The sequence below is a fragment of the Anas acuta genome, chromosome 4, assembly GCF_963932015.1.
Source record: "Anas acuta chromosome 4, bAnaAcu1.1, whole genome shotgun sequence".
NCBI lineage: Eukaryota > Metazoa > Chordata > Aves > Anseriformes > Anatidae > Anas > Anas acuta.
Genome location: NC_088982.1, coordinates 55994986 through 56019952, shown reverse-complemented (window position 1 = coordinate 56019952; position 24967 = coordinate 55994986). Strand labels below are relative to the sequence as shown.

The following is a 24967-nucleotide window of genomic DNA, read 5'->3' as shown; positions in this document are numbered from 1 at the left end:
AACCATAATTGGTTCACTTCCCTGTAAATACCCTATCTGAAAGTTTCATAAAGTACAGGACTCCAGAACCTGCTTGAAACTATTCCAAAGCTCACCTTTCTCCACTTGCCCCTCAAGGAGCGAATCAAGACCAGCAGTGACATGACCACCTGATGAACGGTTCCTGGCCCCTCAGGGAACCACGGAGGCTTCCATGCAACCAGTCAGAGCACAAGTTAAAAGGGAATTTGGTCTCAGCTTTTAAAAAGTTATATTCCATAAGGGGATGAGGGGAATGAAAGGAAGGATGACACCAGGTGAGAACATTTATAGTATTCCCAGAAACCTTATGTCCCATGCATGCTCATACACGAAATCATCTTTCCCACATTGCTGTAGTAACTGCCCACTTTTCCAGACACCTGGCAGCTCTAATGTCTGCACGCTAAGTACTGTGCTCATGTAAATTCATCGCACATGTGCAGCAAATCCAACACATCAGGTGTACTATCCATGCATAATATATCTATCTGGGACTGTCCCAGATTCTAAGATTAAAATCTAGCAATCCTAAAACAGCCTGGTTTGTAATTTACAGCCAGGGCAGTGATGCAACCATAAAGTAGTTTTACAGCATGAGAGAGAGCATCTTGCAACTTTAGGAAAATCTGGAGTAAGGCTCTCCTTACAGCTTATTCCAGCCAGGAGAGACTTCCAGCACCTGAGTGTTGGCAGCAATAGTGGATTTCCACTCCAGGAATAGGAGAAAATACTGGGACAAATTTGCAGTAGCTGACCAAGCTTTCACCTGTGGTCTCATCCTGGAGCCTGGAGAATTTTGATCTCTATATTGCATTTGGACACGTGTAAAAAAAATGAATAAATAAGAAGAAATAACAGGCAGGCTGATGGTATGCCTTGAAATGCTGTAACGTATTTAAAGCCTTCTCTGCCCTGCAGCACAGCAGTGCAGAATCCCAGTGGCAGTGTTGAGCTAGACCAGCCCTACCTGCTCTGCCACCAAACCCTACAGCTTTCTAGGACTAACTAACGGCTGAACCCAGCCGTGCTGCAGAGCCACAACCCATTTCAAACAAAGATACGGGCTCAGTGCGACCCGCATCGCCTCTGAGGCCTCCACCGAGCCGTACCTCAGCGGCGGCCCCTCCCGCCGCCCCCAGGCCGAGGCCTGCCAGCCTGGCACCCCCCTGCCCTCTGCTTACAAGGATGCTGGCGACCCCAAAATCAAGGAGGAAAAGCAAGAGCTGCCTGGCTGGAAGAAATTAGCCCTGCCTTTGCACTTTGCCCAGTCCCTGCATCTTTTGAGCCAAAGCAGGCACGGCGCTTCGCTTCAGCAAAGGCCACCCGCGGCCCCAGGCTGTCGGGCACACGAGACCTGAAGCAGGTGGAGCTCAAAGAATAAAATAAAACGAAGGCTTTTGTTGGTTGGCTTCTTTAGTGTTGGGATTGTAAAGGTTCAGGGTTTGGGTTTTTCATTTTAGCATCTTATTTATTTACTTTATGAAGGAATAAAGCCAATTTCTGTCCAATTCTCCTTCATCATGAGAAACTTTCCCATCTGAAGTAAGGGCACGACAGGCACTTGGTACTCCAAAAAGCAGTACGGGCACAAAAACCCCACTGCACATCACCTGGCAGGACATGCTCTGGAGGCAATGCTAGCCAAATGCTTCCAGAAGCGAACCGGAGCAGCTGCAGAAACCAAATAACCCACCCTCTCCAGTACAATACTAAACCCTTCAAGTATTTTATGTGACTTTTTAACTCAACACTGCTTCACAACTGGTCTTTAAGAAAGCAAACCAAAGGACCACCACAAAAATATTCTCCTATGACTGGTATTAACATAGGCTCCACACTTGCAGCAAAACTCAGGCTGATTTTCCACCTGTCTGAAAAGATGTTATCATCTAAAACGACAACTGGAAAATAAACAGTTTTTTCCACAAGAAGGGTGAGGCCACCAGCCACCTCTATCCTGAATGAATGTAGGAGTTTCTGTCCCAAAAGTGTTTTGTAAAAAGAGACTAGCACATGAAATCCAGAGCAAACCAGAAAGTTGCAGCAAACAGTATGCTCAATTGCTTTTGGTTCTGCTTTTAAAATGATGTTTGACAACACAGGCTTAAAAGCAAGTGGAGAATTTGTTTCTAGAGCCAAATCACCAGGTAGCAAAGGTGCCTTGCCATGGATCCAGAGCTCTGAACTTTGGCCAAAGGCTTTGTTTTAAGTCTCAATGGGCATCTTGGTTTTAGGGCTGGTCAGTCTCACGGCCCACTGGCATCAATGACGTGAAGATCCCAACCACACGAGGCTGGTGGATGTTTAGGAGAAAGCTAAAAGAGCATTTATTTCAGAGTAACTCTGTGTTTGGGATGCAGCTGACACAAGCCCCGGTAGGACACGGGAGGTCGGCAGCCTGTCATGGTCAAGGACCAGCACCATGACCTCATCCTCCTCCGGCACTCAGACGCAAGGAGGGGAGCTGAGAAGGGACGAGCAGACAATTAACCACTGATTCAGCCTGAATTTCAATGCTCTTTCCTTTATGAGCTCACTCATCACTTGAATCACTTATGGAAGCTGCATAGACGCTTTTATTCCAGTACTTGACAGGCAACCCATTACCGGAGTTGGCTAACCTGAAAGAAGTGGAGACTTTCTGCTTGAGCAAGGAAAAAACCTCACGAAGGTAACATGGCAGAGTCTTGGTAACATTGAAAGGCGACCGCCACCGCTCTTAAGCTAGACTGAGAACCGCTGCATGGTACCAGAAGTGCTGGGATCTTCCCTGCCCCGCAGCTACACACAGAAAATGCACACACGATGGACAAGATCACTGGTAAAGCCCTTTAAAATTAAATAAATAGCTGGAAGCTGAAAAAAAATAATTAAAAAAATCGAAAAATCCAATTTTGCTATGCCAAGAAGTACAAAAAACAACAGCAGGCTGTTTCCTGTGATCATGGAGCATACAGGAAATCCCAGGCCAAGGCTCAAGGTAGAATATACAAATTCTGGGATAGTGCAAAGGTTTTTAAAAAGGCGTATCCCATATTGTGTCCACACCATTTTCTTGCTGACACTGCTTTCCCATAGTATTGTTTTGGCTCCTCTATTTGTCATTTGAGCCTTTAAATGTTAGCTCCTTCACTGACATGACTGAAACCCATCACTTTCTCTTCAAGTCAGGTATGAAGAAATGGTTCCTTACAAGGTGATATCAGCAGTGTCTGGCATTTTACAAGATGTGGAAGAAGACACGTCCTGCCCCAAGGAGTTCACAGCCTGCTTCAGACAGAGCCAAGTCTTTTCAGATAGAATCTATGAGGCCATGCAGGCATGAGATCACTTCCTCCTTGTGATCTTCAACTTTACATATTTATCAATTACTGCCATTTAAAAGGTTCCTTTGAAAAGGGAAAAAAAAAAAAAAAGGCTCTTAATGATTTTATCAGCTTTGGTATTTGGCCTTGGGACCAACACTGTATCTTTAGCTATTAAACATTCACAATTCCCTTTTTCCTCAAGTACAGGAGGAGGAACCTGGCAAACAACAAGAGAGGACAAGATGAGGAGCAATACCTTCCAGCAAAACTAGCAACTGCTCAACTAAATTGCACAATCTACAGAAGAAGTGCCACAACTGTTAGCTTAAGGATAAAAAACTTACAATCAAAACCTGTAACTTCAATTGGAACTTTTTGTTTGTATTTATAGAAAATCATGAAAAATCTGATGCTTACATATTTCTGCAATACACAAATGCAAAACGATTCCTTAGTCTTCTCCATCTACTTTCTGTTACCTGGAAGCCTAGAAAGATCTGACTACTACCTCCACATACAGCATTTGGCCAGTTGCTAAAGCTGTGGATTTTTTCTGGAGGCTTACTAAACATTTTTGCTCTTTTCCTTCACTGCTAAATGGATAGATTATGGCAAAGATTAAACTAGGCTAAACACCGTTTGTTCCAACTTCCCACTTCTCTCAGATGTTAGCCTGAACTGAGCTAACAGATGATGACCAAGCAAATGAGTTACAGCCAAATTTGAGGCCCAGCACTGGCCAGTGGTAACTCCAGGAGGAGATGCTTAAACAGCACACGTCAATTCTCCCAGCCTCCAGGAAAAGCTCCAGGACAGGTCCAGCACACCTAGTGCCTGCAGACTAATCATCATTACTCCCTGAACTGCGCCAGGAAGCAGCTGTGATTCAAAAGCAGGGGGTGGTAGAGATATGTAAAGCTACCCAACACATCTGTGGTGCGTTCAATGCCATGACTACAACTGAAGGAAATGTGCCTTGGGCCAGCTTTATGCTACCCTGTGGGGTAACTCCCCAAATATTCAAATATTTTTTGCTGTGTTGAGCACTGTGGTGCAGAACTACACTGCTTATGTTACCAGAGCTGACTAGGTTAGAGCTAGCACTGGCCTGCCTGTACCAAATGAAGTCATGCTTACATACTCTAGCACTCAGCATATCCTAGGCATATGCTTGGCCCTCTTAGACTTTTTTATTAGTAGTATTTATTGGAAATCTAAGCATCTGGAAACCCCTGCTGAATGGTTTATGCAAAATGGTCTCTCCCGTGCCAGAAATCTTCCATTTATAACTGACAGATAGGGTTAAACAGCCAGTAGATAAACATACGTATCTTTATTGCCCTTGAAACACATTCGTGTCAGACACATACATTAGAAACGATATATTCTTGTCTATGCTTAAAAACTAACTAGCAAACTGGGTGCTTTCAACAGGCCTACCTAAGCTGGCAACAGAACCAGCACAAACAGAAGTAAACCCCCCCTGCCCAGCAGCTCCCAGCCTGACCTACTGCAGAAAGCAAAGCCATTGCAAATGACGTTTTTGCCAGGAACTTCACCCTGAACTTCTACTTTACCCACCTGGATCTCATACCTTGTAGAGAGGAACCTGTACATACCACATACACAGAGGAACCTGCATGTGTCATTCCACATGGCTGACAGGCACCAGCCCACGTGACAGCTGGAATTTTCAAGGAGGGTTTAAATGGTTTTCTAAATTCCATCTGTTTTTATGGCATCTGGGTTTAGGTTTATCAGCACTGTTTTTATCAAGATGGCAACTTCTACAAAAAGTCCCTGGAGCAGGCAAGCATTTTTTGTCGTATCTGATAGACCACTGGCACTTGAACCAAGTAAGGACACATAGCTGGAACAAACAGGGATAAAAGTAGCAAGGACACATTCCAAGAACATGCTTAAAAATAGTGCTTTTCTGTCAGTGACAGCGTGTACCCATTTCTACCAAGGATCTGTTAAAAACCGTCACTGGCAATAATGAAGTTTCCCAAGGAATATGGTGTATTAGACACGAGAGCAACCATTCCAGTGGAAAATAACATGCAAGAGAAATAAGGCAGAATCCTGCATTTTTCCATCACTGCTGGAATACCTCCCCAACACGCAGATTGCACAGTCAGAAAGAATGGCTTCCCATGAACAACATCCTGCTGTGTAGGTTACAATTCTACCAGAATTAAAAGGTATCAGAAAACCGTTCTGATATTATGAAATATTAGTTTGAGAGAGGGAGAAACACTTTGACAAATGTCAGAACTTCCTGTTACTGTATTCCTAAATGAAGTGCTTCTCTCTCTCCCTTCAAATTAGTTTGTTCTGAAAGGCTGCATTAGGTGAAGCAATATTTAAGACATTTAAGCAGTCAAATTTGAAATAGAACAGCCTGATCCTGATGGAATTAAGTATTTCATCTGATCTAAAACTACTGTTTTGGGGATTTTCTTCCACATGGAATTTGACTACTTCTGAGCTCTGTTTCAAATCAGAAAACAATTTCCTTTGAATCTCACAAACCTCCACAGAATAGAGCTTCTGTCTACGAGTGAACCATATGTAGGACTTGAGTTTTACAACATGAGTGTCAACATGTGTCCTAACAAGAATATCCAGTATCATGTATTTCCTCATGTGAAACCTGAGAATCTTTTCATATTACTTTCAAAATGAAAACTTTCATTCAGTCTGAGCAGGGCCTGAAGAAGCCGAAGCGTTTTTATTGCCTTCTTCTCTCTCTCAATCCCTGTTCTGTTAGTTTTTCTTGCAAATGCAATACTCGATTGCCTTGCATGTGTTTATAAATATGCATGTACATCTCGGAGTAGGAAAGCAGCAACACCATTACATCAGCCTGAACACCTGCACCATGCTGACTGAAGCAGGGAAGGCTGTCTATTGTTTCTCTTTCTTATTAACATCTTGCTTCCTACCCATACAAACTTTATTTCTTTGCCAGTAAGAGCAATCAAGCTGACTGGAGATGCAGGTCTTTAAGAAAGAAACAGTGAAAATATCTTAACAATTATTCTTATAATTTTTATAATGTCATTTGCCCCAAGTGCCCATTTGTGTGGAAAACGTTTAAACTGTTTCATTAAAAAATCTCCAGTCCTAAGGGAGCTTTTAAGAGTTATACACAAAACATTTTCATGCAGATTGAGGGCATTAAGCGCTTTATGCATGCAATAAAAAAAAAAAAAAAAGAGCTTGAAGAAATGTTTCAAAAAGCAAGCAGGAATATTTTAAATCCAAGACAGAGATCACATACATCACATTCATAGGGAAAACAAACTGAAAAGAAACCAAAAGGAAACAGTTGATAAACTATAGAACAGATTACTTCCAAATCCTTACTCAGCAACTAATGTAAATGACCGTCGCAATAATTTTTCTTCCAATTTAAAATGTAAACCTCAGAAAAAAACAAACTCATTCTGCACTGCAGAATTTTGCCAGTCTTTATGCTAAGCTATGTGTTTCAGCAGAACAGACAGCAAGGATCCAAGGGAGACTGCTAGGGGAGACTCTCACCACGTGTCACCCTGAAAATTCCTTGTTTCAGCAAACAGAAAACTCAGCCAGGAAATGAGATGAAGACTGCTAACCAGGACAGCGGTGGGGTAATGGCACAGCCTTCCAGCAGCAGGGGCAAAACCCCAGTCTGGTTTCAAAATGGATCTAGAGCCATTTGGGAAAAAAGCTTGTAACAGTCATTTGCAGCAGCAGCAGATGGAAGTCAGTGGCCCCAAAAGCTTGTTTCTTCCGATTTTGGCCCCTACCAGAAGGCAGCTGTGGGAAAGGCATTAGCTGGAGAGGCATCTGAATACCTGGAAGACAGGCTACAAAGGAGCAAGCATTAAGACAAACCCCCGAGGGGCAGTAGGATTGCTTTGGAAATGTTTATTTTTCATTTCAAATCTTGATTCTGACTTGATAAAGAGGAGCCCCGAGCAAAGGAACCGGAATGGTGATAGTCTGGAACATGATTTCATCTTCCCCACCTCACGAATCACCTATCAGCTCAGGAGGAAACCGTAAAGCTTAGCAGCCCGGGCTTGCTGCTGGAGGAACGCAATCCCACCGGGAGAATGTGGAGCTAGCAGGGTTTGTCTGGTCAGGCTGGGATCTGCTGCAAGGCTGTGAGTGAGTGAGGCAGGAGGCTCGGGAGCAGATAGCGTACTGCTGCGAATAAGATTTGGAGTGTCACACCAAGCATTTCTGACAGCCAGCCCTCAGTTATTTCCCACTTGGATGTCCAAGGGATCAGAAAGGGTAACATTTCTGTTAGTGAGCTAGAAAACACTCCATGGCACCCATCTCTAATGAATACAGAAACATTCTGAGAAAAACAGGGTTTGGTTGCTGCACTGCAAAGCCTCCACAACTGCCCTAAAAATCTGCCATGCTTTTGCCTTACAGTTCAGCAACACTCAAGGCCCATGAACAGCTGCTATTTTTCTGCTGCTAGTGAGCGTACAGAATAGCAATAATAAATAAGTGCTATGAGAAGGATCCAAGTGGTAGAGAGGGTCTTGAACCCTGGACATAACAGTTGGGCATTAGTCTGCTATCTCTGTGACCATATGCCTGAGCTCGGTGGTCAAGAATATTGATTATTTGTGAGTCTCTTGTATTGGAGCCCAGATCCTTCCTAGGATCATTTACTATTAATTACCTATTAGCAACACGAAACAAGAAAGTCCCATGACAGCCTCACTACCTCTCACAACGATGAGCACCTGACAGCAGCTGATTTCAATGGATTAATGATGGATAGTGTCTCACAAAACAAGGTAGACATACCACAGGGAATGTCCCCATGCCTCTGTTGTACTGGATGCATCATTCTTGTAACAGTCAGGGCTATTCATTAACCAGCTACTAGCTGAAAAAAACAAAACGTCTGTTAAAAAGCAGCACCAACTTCTTGGAAGTGCAGTTAAAGTAAGACACAGCAAAACTTTTACGAATTTTGAAAGAATTTTAGCCAGAAACTTCATCCTGAACTTCTTCTTTATCTAACTGGATCTCATACCTTGCAGGAAGCTTCCACAAAAATCCAGCAGATGAGCATGTGGGAAAAAAAAAAAAAAGAAAGGAAAGAAAATGATGAATTTCCAGGAATACCACAAATGAAGCCATGCAGCCTGTTCAGAAGAGAATCTCTCAGCTCAGGAATTAATTTTGTGCTGCCTTCTATTTACAAACCCCAAGGATGTCCACAAAACTGTATGGGTGAAAGTCGTATTTTAAATGTGTTTATAATTATGCTTGAATGAGGAGCTGCTTGTGGAGTCATTCATGCAAGCTATTTCCATTTGTTAAAGCCATTACCCTGATTCTTTGACTACTCCCCCCGCACCCCCTTGAAAAGAAAAATAACAAAACAAAGAATAATTTAAATGTTTGGATGTGACAAATGCCAGACCCCAAAACACAGATTTAAATGTGCTCGAACAATGCACTTAAAACTCTCATCACCTTACCCCTTCAAATAAACTTCCTGAGCTCATTCAAAACGCAAGCACGTTAAACTTGCAAACCTGGGAAGAAATTTCTAGCCCTCGTAAAAAGATAATGAATCACAACGTTAACTTTTTGCTTTCAAGAAGACTCTCAATTGTTGCTTCAGTGATCTTGCTTTCAGCCTCACCCTGTCCCAATCCTGGCGTGCTCCGCTCCAGAACACACACAGAGATCAGAAAGGGTTTGCTCGAGATTCAGAAAGAAGATAAAAAGTCCTGGTGATGAGAAGTGTTCAGTATCAGGCTTGAAAGGATGGGAGGGAGGCCGGGGGGGGCTGACTTGGGGGAGCAAAAGAGCACACATATAGTGAGAAAGGGGAAACTCTTCCAGAGAGGTGGAATGGGGAAGAGCTCTAATGAGTTAAAAAGGGGAAAAAAGAGGCAAACCATCAGTTTTCAAATTGCAGCCTCAGCAGACACTGTCTTGCAGAAGACCGCTTGAACCATTTGTTCCTGCAATGTCTGCCTGCTCTCCTTTCTCCACAGCTTCACGCAGGTCTGACCAGCAGCAGGGCAGAGCTCGCTCTGCAGGCAGAGCGACACCCAAAAGGACACCCTAGACTTCTTCCGAGCCCCAAGGATGAGGAGCAAAAGCGGTCATCTTTACATCACCGGAGAACATCTTGGGAGATGTTCTCCGGTGATGTAAATGACCAGTAAAGAAGGACTGACCCTCCCCACTGAGCAGGCTGCACATCCAGGACGAATTTTCCGAGCACCCAGGTGAAGGCAGACCTGGCTCACAGGCTCAGGGGGAGGCGGCCCTGGGAGCAGGGTGGCACCCACAGCCTTCAGATGGCACCCAGCACTTCCACCAGGAGACAAACTGGTGCCAGCACGAGGGATTGCTACCCAGGTGGCTGCACAAGTCAGCAGTTCCCTCATCTCATCCCCACGACCTGCTACCCAAGAAGGATTCCCAAGAACTCACTTTCTCGTTAGTCTCTCTCTCTCTCCATTCTCAGGATGTAATTAAGGTTCAAAGTGAAGAAAGAAGGGGAACCAGCTCCGTGTTAGCGATTAGCTCAACATCCTGTTAATATCCAGTCGTAATCTCTCCCAGTCTAGGCATGCATCACCTGAGAAGGCTTCATGGAGAAGAAGCTCAAGGCATTTTACGAGACCCTGAACAGATTAATTTTCCAGTGGTTGCCTCAATGGGTTACCAATCTCTTCCATTTCTTGGTGTACATTCGGTTACACAGGCAACAAATAGCACCTCCTGTAAATGCATAGCCAGCTATTACGCTTTACCTCCATAAACCCTATCCTTCCCATACCAAGGCCTGCATCCCCCGCATATGAGGACTATGATCTCCATGAGAAATGAGAAGCCCCGTTCTCCCATGAACTAGGACGTCCTTCATTTTACACAGTTAAAGCACAATACAGCTGAGAATGACCTCAAAAGCCTTATTCCATCGCTGTTTTTTTTTAACTTCAGTTGTTTGGCTTGCTAACAAATCAAGCTGGTTTCACAGTCCATGGGTGTGAGTGCTCAGAAAAGAAGCAGGAGATCAGAAGTTATAGTCACAGCTTTTAGCAAGATCTCAAAGTTCCCCCAAACCCCACAAAACAAGCATCACTTACGTACTAATCACCTACCACAGCGATCCTTACCGAACATGCCCCACAACAGCAATGGCGCGCCACCTTCCCTGCCGCACTGCTCAGCCAAGTCAAGCTGACGAGCGAGAATATGGTACCCTACATTCCCATTTTTTACCTTTTCCCAGCCTCAGTGATGACAGGCAGCAGGCCTGAAACCCAGCACCTTTTGGAGAGCCCCCCAGGTGAACACTGCCGAGTCTCCTTGCCCCGCAGACATCGCGGTGGGCTTCACCAGCCTCTCTGGTGGGACAGTGCTGGCTGCCCTGGGAGGCTACGGGATATGGAAGCAGGCAGGCAGTTTTGCCTTTAGCATTCCCAATGTCTTGAGAAAACGGAGAGGTTAACATTAAACCACTAGAGTGAAGCGACCTAAAAGCTAAAAAATATACTGCATGCTTGCTGCTGACATAGGGCTACTCGCTTCAGAGCGGAGGGGCCAGGTCTGTCTTACTGGCACCTTACTCACCTTGCACACACAGGTCCCCACTGCTGGACGGTGGGTAAATGACAGAAGGTTGGGAATCATTCCCACCTCTTTTTTCTTGTTACTATTTTTAAAACAAAAATCTATTCGCTTTATGCATCATTTCTGGAGGTTGTTTTTAACTCAGCTGTTCTGCACGCAGCGACAAGGACGGAGAAGGTAACGGCTTTGCTGCAAAAAAGGGCACAGAAGCTCCCAGAAGTGATTTATTCCACACTCCCTCAATTCCAAAGTGAGGTCTCTTGTAAACTATAGCGAGTAATGCGACTTCTTTGCTGCACTATTCTTTCACTGACAGAATTTACTGACAGTATAAAACGCAGAAGAATGCACATATTTTTCATCCCCTTTCTCTTATAGGACTCTCCGAGTAGATTGTTTAGATCCTAAGTCTTCAAGGCACGTACTATCCTTTATTTTCTGTGCCCAGCACAATGGGTAGCCCTTAGCCACAACTGCAACACAAATAAAAAATGGTAAGAATAAATCAGTATCTTCTCTTCAGCTGCACACCACACGCATGGAGCTTGGTGAAGTGTTCCTGCTTGCAGAGTTAGGATCTGAACTTCCAGTCATGGCAGGTCACTGCCAGTACAACGGGAGAGAGCTGGGCTGGGTTGGACTGGGACACAAAGGAAGGCCAAGTCCAGGACTTACCCAGCAGAGGTCAGGCTAAACCCAAATTTTGCCACCACGAAATTGTCTTCAGTCTTTCTTTCCGCACCATTTCCCCTCCCAATCATCCAACAAGTATTTTTACAACGTGATGGATACCTACATGGTACTGTGAAAAGTTCACTTAAAACAATAAGGCTCCAGTCAGTTGGCCAAAATACTCCCCCAAAAGACTGAGACAAAACAAAATATCTGACTCAGTATTTAAATATCTCAATACTACCCTTGGGCAAAACTGTTGATGTATTAATTTACTGAAATAATAATAAAATTTCATTGTAGCAGTATCAATAAAACATTATACTCCATCTCCAAGAACATATCAACTGCATTTTGCTCAGAGAAATGAAGTATAGTAAATGCTCATAAAAATATATATTTATGAGTATTCATAATGAAAATATTCACAGGGAAATCATGAAGGTTCTCGATGTTTGTCAACTATCCAGAACCAAAGCAATGGCATCACAAATATGATTTATCCCACAGTCCAAAGAGCAAAAGACAGACAGAAAATACTTAAGGATGGAAAATACAAGACATAGAGACAGAATAAAGCAAGCCTGCATAGTGTGCTCATATGCATGACAAAGAACCTGTATAGGCCCCCACAGCTTTCACTTGAAATTGTAAAAACAGTACAAAAATCTAACAAAGCACGTGCAGTGCTCAGTACCATGGTATGCAAAGGTGAAATAAACTACAGAACATAATACGATATACTACATAATACATATACAATATACTACAGAACAAAATACAGAACAAAAAAGCACAGAAAGGATTAAAAACAAACAACAAACAAAACCACAGAAACCTGCTGAATCACAACCAGAAACACGTGCATGTCTGTGTGTTTGTGATATATATGCATGAAGTGCATTACCAGCTCAATAAGCTTTTCTCGTACAGACAGCATAAATGTTGGGGGTGTGAGGGCCTGAGTAGGTGAGAGAGACTTCAGCACAGGTAAGATGTTTGGTTACGATGCTTTCTTTTTCCAACGGTCTGCCTACCTGGGGCTTGTGCACTGTCCTCTGAAGGCATCCCTACACTGCCTTCCCAGTCTCTGCAGAAAGGACCATTTCCCTCGGGCAGGTGGCAGCTGCCACTCTGCTCCTCTTACTCCACATTAAGGGAAACATCCAGTCTAAACGTTCCCAGTGACTATATTCGGAGCACAACTAGATCTGTTTTGCAAGCTACCTGTACTGATATTTACACTTTCACTGAAGGCTGCTTTCAAGTGTTGGCTCTGCACACAGTCAAAAAGAAACCTGCCTGCTTCCTGGCAAAATGTACGTCGTAATACAGAGTTCCAAAATCAGTGATGCAGCACTATATGGATAAAATTATTCGCACCCTTATAGTACATTCACAAACTATTCAGCTCTGAATAAGGTGGAAAAACATGTAAAAGATGCTGTAGGGATGCCAGAAAGAGTTACTTTCTAAATGACACCTCCCCTGAATGCGGCTTCTTGAACATGCAATTCCTGCCAGGACAGAAACAACAACATGTGAAATTCTAAAGAAATAAATATTACATTTATTAGTCCAGCAACAGTTTGAATTGAGGACGGAATGAAATTCAAAATGAGCTGTGACACGGGTAGCAAACTTTGCTGTTTCCCTTTAAATACCTTTTCTGCCAAGCAATTACCAATTGCAGTGATTGAAAAAGCTGGGGGCAGTCTCCTGCATGACCTGAAAACCATCTACTGAAACTTGGGATGCAGTCAAAAGGGAGACATAATTCAAGACACGAAAACAAGACAGACACCACCGCTGCTCCTCCAGACACGGCCCATTCATCTGGACATCCAGCAGACAATTTTGCTTCTGTCTGCAATGCCAGCCACTCTTGTTCCATCTCCTGATAGTGATTAATCACTCTTCAGCAGAGCAATTCATCCAAACCTTGGAAACAGAAAGACACTGTGGGAATCTTACACTTCTGAGTGCTTTCCTCTACCGGTGAAAATGAAAAGTCACGAGGAATCTGAAGATAGTATTTCTGATTGTAGAGACTAAAAAGAAAAAGCATCTTCATATTAGCCACTTAGCTGCCGTTGAACACTTATCACATGGTGTATATACTTCGGTGAAAGTTTCTTTGATGGAAGTGAAACATCCTTCAAAACCAAACATGAAACACACACATTGTACAAGCAGCACTGCATTCTGTGGTGATGTGTGCTGATATTCCAGCTCTGCCTTGGCTGCGCTTTGCCAGCTGCAGAGCTGCCTTCTTACCTCCTGCTTTTCCATTCTGGAACCCATGGCACTGCTGCTCCCACCACTTCGTCTTCCTCCACGCACTTTGTGACAGTTCTCCTTAAAAACTAGCCACAAAGTAAGCTTGATTTATACGGCCAAATTACCTCACTTATATGAAAGCAGCCACCAAGCTTGCCTCAGTAAATTAAATTTACAATAATAATAAAGTAATGAGAACCATTCTCTTGGGCACATCTGAAATCCGGTGCTAGCTGTGATATACAGCCTGGCTCACTCTGGTACAGCTCCATCCCAGGAGGCAAACTGCACAAGATTTGTGAGCAGGTTTGTTTTTTTCTTCTTCCTTCTGTTTATTCTTGCTCATGTCACTGCATAGTCAGAGTTTTTCCATCCACTGGATGCAAATCTAGGCAAAAAATGAGTAAGGTAATAGACAAGTGTTGTGTAATTAAGAAAACTAATATTTTTGCCATTAAAGCAAAAATGGTATAAAGCATGCCGAGATGAATTGAATGGGCTTGTAGGTAGGGTCATTAATGACACACACAGATGGGTGGGCCTTAAATTAGGAGTACAGTTTATTTTAGCATGGGCTTCACAAGCTTTTGCCAAAGGCTCTTTTGTGTTTTGCATGTACTATGCTCCAACTAAATTTCCAGAATAGCCTTTGGTTTGGTTTAAATAGCATTGTTTGTGCACAAATACTCCAATCCACTTGAGAGGACTGGCTTGTATTCACCTGAGGTGCAAGTTGGAGTACCATCTCCAGAGATCCCTTCCACCCTAAGATTTCCTATGGTCTTAACACTCCGGTACGTAGATGTTCAATCGGCTGCCAAATTGCACAAACTACTGTGCAACACTGGAGGCAGGGTCTGGAATCCAATATTGAAAACGCGTGTCCCTTCTCAAGCCAAATTTCTAATGCAAATCATGCAGCAGTCAACACGATCAATACCAGGTCTTGGGGTTGCAAACTTGGACATACCTGGATCCTGTGACTCGCACCATCCCCTTGGGTGTGCTAGCGACAGCGGCACAATTAAGCAAATGTGCAGAATCTAGGCCTTAATGCTATCAGTTGTGTCTATCTTTTGAACAGAATATTTATTAGGAAAACTTCACAGTCAAATCTAGGTAGAGCCCCTGTTACCGTTCCTAATGTATCTTTAGATTATGCTGATGATGCTATGGGTTTTGTGCAAGTTTAGGATTTTTTCATTTGTTTTGTTGGCAGGACCAGGGAAGTCCAGGGCTGAGACTGGTGGAGAGACAGCGTTCCCAAGGACTGTACAATAGAGCAGTGTTTCCTAAAGTAGGTTATGTGAAGGACAAGCAGAAAGGCACAAGAGGGAGGGGTGATGGTGGAGAGTATAGATGATGTCATCCTTAGGATGAGCACATCTTCAAAAATATACGGCAAAAAATTATTTTCTGAGTGGGAGCTCTGCTTCCTAAAGCAGGGACAATCCAGCTCGATCCCAGCACTCCTTTGTTTAACAGAATCCCGTTAACAAACTAGTGCTGGAAACGTGGACAACCTGGTTATAACGGGCCACGTGCTTAGCCTTTGTCTTAAGCCTATGCCCAGATGACCCATTTTGCGCATTTCAACCAAGAATAAAGTGACCTCATTCTCAAAAGTGCTGAGCACCAGCTGTTCCCATTGTGCTCACAAGCCCCACTATAGGTTCCTGTTTTGAAATTCTTGTCCTCAAAAGAATTTCGAGGCAACGGAGTGATTATATGTTCTTCTACTTGCCATATGCCTATTTATTTTAGTTCAGATATAAAAGTCTGAATCAGCTACTTTAAAATCCTGAAGACCCAAATTAGAACAAGTACTCTTGCCACTGGAACAGAAGTGCACATAAGTGAGCCGCGTGATCCTTAAAGAATGTTTTTTTGCAGAGAATGATGACTAGATTGAAGGTCACAGTATTGCGACCTTAATGCTTAGTTTCTTTTTTCTCTTCCTTCTTTTTAGTGAATGGGTTAAGAATGGGGGAAAGCTATCATCCCAGATCATTTAACACTTGACTTGGTATCACTGGGATGAAGTTTCTTGGCTACCTGCTATACAAAGCTAGGTAAACAAATTCAAGATTATTTTAATACAGTTGCTAGCTAACAATTTTACACAACAAACCTGTATTTGCCTCTAAATAGTTTTTAAACAGTTACTTCAATGTATCACTGTCACCTTGGAAGCTGATATATCACATTGCTTGTGCAAAAACCACACGATTACATTATCTCCCCACCCAGCACTAAGGCTACAGATTAGTGAAAACGACCGAAACAAGCTACCCACCAATAACAAAACAAGCCATGACAACAGCTCAAACGTCACAGGAACCCTAAAGTTGCAGGCAAAGCACACAACGAGAGGTAAGAGCTTTATTTTAATAACTCACAACACAGCCATTCACTGTGAGGACACCGACAGTCCTGAGATGTCTGGGGAAGTTTGAGGTAACACCTCAAGGTATCAATGAAGAAAATAAATAAAAATCCAGTCTCTCTTAGTGACACCACCTTCTAAACACAGCTTATTTCCTTAATGTGAGGAACGTTTATCAATGACATTTTGAGGGTGGAAAAAAAGCCATAAAACCTGCAGAAGCACAACTTACAAATCCCCTGATACTACAGTACACTTGGCTTAGGGTCCCTGAAATAGTTGTCTACTCTCCCTTAAAAGCTGTTGCTCCAAGTACCTGAACTCAGCTTCTTCCAGGCAGACACATTCCTCTTCATACAACTGATGCTAAGCTGTTTCTCTCACGAACCAGATGCACAATCGGAATTTCTGAAATACCATATCGCTCCTCAAGTCGGCTTGACCAATGCCTGAAGAGGCAAGGCTGGATGGGTAGTAAAAATCACAACATGGAAGCTGTGAAAGTACTACTAGACATGGAAGGAGGTGTTAAGCAATGCACCAGCACAAGCACATCAGTACCACCAAGTTGCTGGGTTCCTTGCCTCATCGGTCATGAAGGAGTACCTGCTTTTTTGGCTTCACTAGTCTCAGCAGAGAGTAAAATCAGGAATTGTGGTATCTACCTTTCTATTTATTTCCAACTGCAATATGGGAAGTGAAATGGAAGAGTGGAAGAGAGCAAGAGGGAACGGAGAAGAAAACTTAATCTCTGATTAAATCAAGATGACAAAAACAGGAATGCTGGATTTGAAATTAATAAAAAAACAACTCTCACACTTAAAAGCACGTTCACTTACAGTTAGGACCTTAAAAACACCTTTACTTGTTCCTTACAGCTGTTGTTTTGAGAACCATCAGAAAGTGCATCCCACCTTTGGCCTCCAAAGCTAGACTGCATTATTTCTGAGGTTTACTTTGCTGGGAGCCATTGAGCATTTGATAATTGCAGATGAAGAGCTGGCTGGTCTATCCTAAGAAATGCTATATATCCACTATTAATTGGTTCGCTAATGTCATTCATTCCTCCATGTAAACTATAGCTGCAATCACAATAGAGACATTATAACTATGTTTTCTAGATCTCTAAGAAGAAGCCATGCCTTATTAGATCCTCACTGTAGCTCCGAGCTGGTTTCAGGCAGCTTTGACAGTATACAGCACAGCAGGAGCCAAGACACATCCAGCAAATTAACTCACGCTGCTTTCACAGGAGCTTGGTCAGACAGGCTTGGTGGCAGGCCATCGGCTCCTCACACAGGGGGTCTCCCAAATCCCGCCACCTTGCCCCTGGCCACAGCCCGCTGGGGATAGGAAAGGGGTGACAAGAGGGAGCCTCTCTCATATGATACTTACCCTCATATGATACCTATATGACTTTATTAGTTATATCCACATTTACATTTATATTATTATGGACCTCCAAGAATGATTACATTGAGATACACATCAGCTGGCAAATGTTGTGCCAATTTTCAAGAAGGGCAAGAAAGAAGACCCTGGCAATTACAGGCCTGTCAGTCTCACGTCAGTGCCTGGTAAAATTACGAAGATGATCCTTGAAGTTACTGAGGCGCACGTCGGGGACAACGCAGTCACTGGTCCCAGCCAACATGGGTTCATGAGGGGTAGGTCCTGCCTAACAAATCTGATTTCCTTTTATGATAAGATCACCCGTCTAGTTGATCAAGGGAAACCAGCTGATGTGATCTTTTTGGACTTCAGCAAGGCTTTTGACACAGTTTCCCATAGGATCCTACTGGACAAAATGTCCGGCATACAGCTTAACAAAAACATCATATGATGGGTGAGCAATTGGCTGACGGGCAGGGCTCAAAGGGTTGTGGTAAATGGGGCCACATCAGGCTAGTGGATGGTCACTAGTGGGGTCCCTCAAGGCTCCATTTTAGTGCCAGTCCTCTTCAATGTCTTTATACATGATTTGGATGTAGGACTAGAAGGTGTTCTGAGCAAATTTGCTGACAACACCAAACTTGGAGGAGTTGTGGCTGAGGGTGGAAAGGCCTTGCAGAGAGACCTGGACAGATTGGAGAGCTGGGTGATCACCAACCACATGAAGTTTAACAAAGGCAAGTGCCAGGTCCTGCTTCTGGGACAGGGCAACCCTGGCTATACGTACAGACTGGGCAACGAGATGCTGGAGAGCAGCCCCGCAGAGAGGGATCTGGGGGTTGTGGCTGACAGCAAGCTGAATATGAGCCAGCAGTGGAGGCAGCCAGGAGGGCCAATACCCTGGGGTGCATCAAGCACAGCATTGCTGGTCAGTCGAGGGAGGTGATTGTCCTGCTCTGTGCTGATGCGGCCTCACCTCGAGCACTGTGTGCAGTTCTGGGCACCACAGTACAAGAAGGACATTAAACTGATGGAGAGTGTCCAGAGCAGGGCGACGAAGATGGTGAAGGGCCTAGAGGGGAAGATGTATGAGGAGCAGCTGAGGGCACTGGGCCTGCTCAGCCTGGAGAAGAGGAGGCTGAGGGGAGACCTCATAGCAGTGTACAACTTCCTTGTGAGGAGGAGTGGAGAGGCAGGTGACCTATTCTCTGTAAACACCAGTGACAGGACCCACGGGAATGGTGTTAAACTGAGGCAGGGGAAGTTTAGGCTGGACATCAGGGAGAGGTTCTTCACCAAGAGGGTGGTTGCACACTGGAACAGGCTCCCCAGGGAGTCACTGCAACAAGCCTGTCTGAATTTAAGAAGCGATTGGACTGTGCACTTAGTAACATGATCTGAACTTTTGGGCAGACCTGTATGGTGCCAGGAGCTGGACTTGATGATCCTTATGGGTCCCTTCCAGCTCGGGATATTCTCTGCCTCTATAACTCTACATGCTAGAAAGAAGGTATATATGCAGCTATGAACATCACCTCCTTGCAATTAAAGTCATTAGACTTTGGCTCTTTCCTTGTGACTACATTATTTTTATGTCTTCAGAGATAAAAGTAGTCAGGCCAAAAAAATTACCCCAAACGCTCATGCATCAAACCCAGCTGCTTAGCATATTTCATTACCACACTGACTTCAAAAATACTGAGCAATTTAAACCTGCAAGCCACTTGGCTTTAGCGAGAGATAAGTGCCTGAGATAAGAGAGGTGTAATTGTTCAATGTAATGCTGCAGCGTGTTTTATATAAACATTTGCTAACACTGCACTTCGTGTATTTTGTTTCAGAGTTGTGAAATTCTGATGAATATTCCGTCATTTTTTGTGGTACATTCCATTATTTTTTCCAAGTCCAGGGTTCCACTTGATGCTGAATTAAATAAATCACCCTTCCCTCAAAGCACCAGTGGGGCAGTTATGCTTTGCAACAGAAACAACAGCCTACAGGCTTCTGGGAGTTACCCAGCTTACGCCTTCTCACTGCCGAGAAGACGGGGGAAATTTTCAACAATTTGTTCCTGAAGAGCTCTGAAATTGGGATTAACAAGATAAACCTTTTGCTCGTAACAAAATGATCTGGGTGTAGCCTAACACGGTATTTTTTCCATAATCTAACTATTAAGTAAATTAAATGCTCTGAAGTTAGGGCCCCTGTATGTTTCCTGGATACTTTTTTAGGGGGCCTGGTTTCACGGTGTTGTCTCTCAGCCCCGTGCTATCAGCTCCTCCACCCCTGACTCTTCAATCTCTTGGACAATACCATGCAAAGGTCTTCCGTCCCCACAACTCTCAGTGACCCATCACAAGATCTCCCGAGGAAATGACTGAAGCCAAAGCTCAGCCAAGCAAGGAGACATCAGAGCACCCACAAGGGAGGGAAGCTTTATGAAAGAAAGCCACAGGAAGCAGGGCTTCAGAAGCTCCACAGCTCACAAAAACTTCCTGGTTTTCTTGACCTCAATAGCTACTTGTGAATAACTGCTGGGGGTAGCCCCGCAGCCTCTACTTGGAGAGGTCTCCCTTTGAACACCAAAGTTTACCGCCTCCTTCCAGACCTGGAATTACTCTCGCTTCTCCTAAGTGTCAGGCTCTGGTCCAACTCCCTGCCCTCCAAACCATTGGTAAAATCAAAGGGAGAGACTGCCACAGGGAGATGGTGGCAAAGGACAGCTCAGCATAAGAGAGAATGGTAAATTCTGATGTCACACCATAGCATGATCTAGCAAGGCGTGACATCTTGCCACAAAATCTGTCTTCTTACCCAAGGTTCAGAACTGCTTGCACGACTCAGCAAGAGCCACGTGAGGCTCCAGTTCTCCTTCCCCTTCCCTAACCTACATAACTTTGACAAAAGTACCCCAGAGTCTTCGTCTTCACCTCCACCTGAGCACCAAGAGCTCTGGTCCCCTAGTGAGGAGATCACCAGCCTCCAGCTGCATGCAGGACCAGGCTAAGCCCACCGTTTTCACACCACCACCGCTAATGAAGAAATGATTACACAGTGCTGATCCCTTGCCCGCCCTGACCCTTTGAGGGTCACCGAGTGAAGTTCAATTTGTTGCCTGCCTTTCTGTCTGAAGAAACTATTCTCCTGTTGGCCAGAAATGGGCTGAAGGTCCTTCCTTTTGCTCTTATGCTAAAATAAACTAGTAACAACTCAGTTAACATCGGCAGAATCGCACTCCTAGGTAACGAAGAATCAGGCCCCATGACCTATCAGGTCATTTTCAGTGATCCTATAATTAGGAAAGCCAAATTAAAGATTTAACATTTGACCTTTGCTGTTGCTTCTAGGTTAGCTAACACAGATTAAAAGTACATAATTTTTTCAAGAGTTCATAAAACACAGGTTTTACTTCCCGTAAGAAACATTTGACATGTTGTTGTTATTGTGCACTAGAATTTAAAATGCTAAACTTTTTAATATGTAATACTAATTTCAGACTCTAAATCATCTGCATGGGAGTTACTCGGTGTATTCTGCCTAAGAACACACTTGAAAGAGATTAGATCACAGGCTGGAGTGAACAAAAAACAATCTCACGAGAACCTGAGTGGTACAGTGGTGGTTAGCAACACTCCTGCAAAGCAAACAAGAAGTGACAGATTCTAAGATTGCTGAGACCGAATTCTTATTTTTTTTTAAACTATTTCCTTAAATTTCATCACTTTTCTGTCACTTTTACTGTTTTGCATCCTACATATTTTCTACCATTTGCATTGTTTTTCCAGTGTTTGTATTTTGGTCTTGCTAGGAAAAACACCTACAACATCAATTATAATTACTAACAGCACGCACATCTAAATTAAACACCTGCAGATATGTACAAAGCATAAACAAAATGCACTCAGGCTGGTATAAAATTTTGCCTCTCCATATAGAATACATGAAATGGACATGCTCTGGTGCTACATTAGCAAGTGGAACATAAAAACTTCATCAGGAGGGTGAAGATTAAAGACAGCAATCTTTAAAAGCATGTAAATATAAGGTAAAATGATATATAACATACATAAATATCTTATTTATGCTATGTGCATTAGTATATGTACATATGTATAAATGTACACACAAACATACAACCTTTACCTGTTTCATGAAGTGAGATTAAAGAGCTCCTTCTGCTTTCCACCATTTGCCCTTTTGCTATGCAGTGAAGTTCTCCTGCAGAGTGTCTGTGTTTGGGGCTTACACTTAGCTTTTCCTGGTGTGTGAGACCAAGAAGCAAGCAGCAAGCACCCATTTGCTGTGTGAGCTCCTGGAATACGTGGGGGAAATGGAAAAAGCACTGCAGTTTTCTGAGCAGCAAGAACACGAGAGGAAATTACCTGAATGGTAACAACAGAAGGGAGCAGATGTGTCTGAAGGTAGATGTGGCCCACCAGCACCACCACCCAACACATTTGCTCCATCAAGGATCCAACGGGATCCACTTCTGCAGTACTTCCTCAGGACCACTCTGTCTTGAACCAGCCGTTCTGTCTGATTAATAAGTGGAAGACTTGAAGCTGGTAGCGTCTTGGCACCAGACCCTGCTCGCAATGTGAATCAAGACCTGACATTTTGGGAATGTCAAGAGTTGATACAACAAGAAGCTTCTGCTTAATGCAAGCCTTTCATCTAGGCATGTGTCACCTTCGAGATGAGACAGCCCATGATGCTCAGGATTTGGAGGGGAAGGGAAGGGAGGGACTAAGGGAATAAAACAAACTGCAAGCAGGAATAAGTGGAATCGTAGAAATAATTGAGCAAGTGCTCCTTCATGACCTCACAACCTATCTTACTTAAATAGAGAATGTGTGATGACATGCATACTATTAATACCCCGGTTAGAGGAATCTGGAATTTGTGTGTGTTGTATCTGGAGAGAGAGGATTGATGTTGCCTCTTGACCTAGCGGCTGATATGTTGCTATTCCACCACCAAAAATACCAGGAGCCTCAAGAACTTCTTCACAAGCACATTTATTCTTCGTTTGTGAGAAATACTGTGAAGCAGGGCAGGATGAGACCTAGACAAGTATGGCACTGATAATGCATACAACTCAGGGCTGCCAAAGGGCAGCTCCTCATACAGCAGGCGAGCCGTTGTCACTGCCCTAACACTTCCACTGGTACCGCAGAGTGTACCTGCAAGAGAAACTTGCTGAGGATTACTAAACTGCATGGCCTGAAAAAACTGGAGGCAGGGAAAGTACCACACTGCTCTCTTCTTCCTCTTCCCAGGGCACCTGTTTGTGGTCACAATTGGACACAGCACAGTGGGCAAGACAGACCTTGGCCTTATCTCATACAGCTACTTTTAGGTTCTCACCTTAAAAAAATCAGAAATTCTTTGGTGTATCATCACGGAGTCCCCAGTTTTCACACCATTTTTCCTATCTAATCCCTTGAACTAGCCAGCCTTTTTGTCCTAGCCACACTCCTTCCAGCTCTTGCACTTTTTTTTCATACACCACTTTTGCACGGCAACATATACCAGAGTAGGTTTGGATTTTTTTTCCTTTGTTCTTGCTGGTCCTCATGACAAAACAGCCTTTCTAACATTAAGCACAACAATCACATAACACATTCATTTAGGAATATGATATCTGGGTCAAATGCTCCAATACGAAGTTGGGTTTGAAGCTAACTTGCTACTGAGATAAATGACAGTTCCCAAAGGTTGCTGCACTGCCAGACAGTTTTGCCTCAATTAGTGTTTACAGACCTTGGTTAGACACCAGTAAAATCAGTCAACATCGTTTTCTATGCTTTTCTTTTTGAAATACACTGTGCTATCCAAGTGCCCCATTAGCTAGCGCCCGAATTACAATGATACAGGAACGTAAAGCTTTTTCCTCAACTTTTTAAACTTAGCTTTTAATTATTTAACTCCAAAGGCATGCTACAGTGAAACACTTCATCTTACTTATGTACATTTCTTGATGTAAAAAAGTGAAAACTGTTGGGAGAAAAAGGGATATCATGAAAAGCTGAGTGCAGTGCATTGTTGCATGCATATTACTCCATTTGGAAGAATCAGCAGTGGGATGGAAGCTGAATGAGGTTATCTTCTGGTAGGCAGAAAAAAGTTACATTAAGTATTATCCTTTGAAATGAGCTCAGAGACACTCAAGTGCAATGGTCCTGATTTAAATCCAGTGAGCTAAATGACTTCCATTGAAATCTAAAGGTGAGCTGGGGGAGCCTACTTCTCGTGGCCGGAACGCAAGGATACACGCCTGCTCCAGCAGAACAGCAATGCTGACCCTGATTCCTCTTTTTGTTCGCTGCCATCACACCCGCCCTTGCTTCTGGTTAGCCTGTCCCAGTTTCTCTGGCTTTCCGATCTATGACCCTTATTCAAAGGCAGACTTCAATTAAAAGGGAGCATTACTCAGCAGTCGGAGCTATTCGCTCCTCAGCCTTTATAATTCCCCAGTGTAGGCAAAGAATACATGCAAGAGAAACAGGAACATACATTGGCTGTGGAGGAGCAGCAGCACTGCTGGCAGGTAAGATTTCCTACCTGAACAGTTGGACAAAAATGTGTGTACTTTTCCATTACGGACAGAATGGAACCCTTGGGGACTCAGTGTGCATTCTGGTGTATAATGAGTAGCACATCCACACAGAGACCACTTTTGCAACTAACTATTTAGCAACATAAAAAATGTAATAAATAGGGCAACACCTCAGACCACGTATGTGATGAAAAGCTCCTGCACACATCTCCAAAACAAACAGCTACCTATCTAGCTAGCGCACTCGCTTGTGAAAAGTGGTAGTTAAGAACGTGCTTTCTGACGTGAAGTCTCCAAAAGACACCTTAATTTTATACTCATAGTTCCTTGAAAATATTTCTGCAATTAAATGCAGAAACTAATGGATAATGCTGTTAATGATATGTTTCAACTTTCGGTTGGCCGGCCAGGCAGTTGGGCTTCGTGATCTTTGGAGGTTCCTCTCCTCGTCTCGTGTCATCGGACGCCATTTTGTAGGCCCCTTCTGACTCAACTCTCCTCTCCTCTCCTCTCCTTGCCTCTTTATTCTGTGAAAACATTCCAACCAGGTCAACACTAATGCAGAGACCCCATGCAAGTATGGCTTCAAGCTTTCACTTCCGAAATTGCGAGTGCCCCATGAGCGGACAACCAGCAGGAAGGCTGGGCTGCGTGCCAGTCGCGAGCCCTGCTGCTCCCACCCACCGCCCAGGCTCCCCCTTAGTCAGCCAGCCCTGAAGTTAACCCACG

At 43.7% G+C, this 24967-nt stretch overlaps 1 protein-coding gene across 8 annotated transcripts in view; it reads right to left on the bottom strand.

Moving 5' to 3' along the window:
• STOX2 (storkhead box 2) overlaps positions 1-24967 on the bottom strand; it is a 136587-nt gene that overhangs the window by 37667 nt on the left and 73953 nt on the right. The window contains exon 1 of one of the 8 annotated variants that reach the window (XM_068681326.1): positions 8151-8218. The exons of the other annotated variants lie outside the window; for them this stretch is intronic. Within the exon in view, the coding sequence (XP_068537427.1) occupies positions 8151-8193 (43 nt within the window). The 5' untranslated portion in view covers positions 8194-8218. Of the gene's footprint in view, positions 1-8150; positions 8219-24967 lie in introns of those variants that run through there. 8 annotated transcript variants of the gene reach the window in all.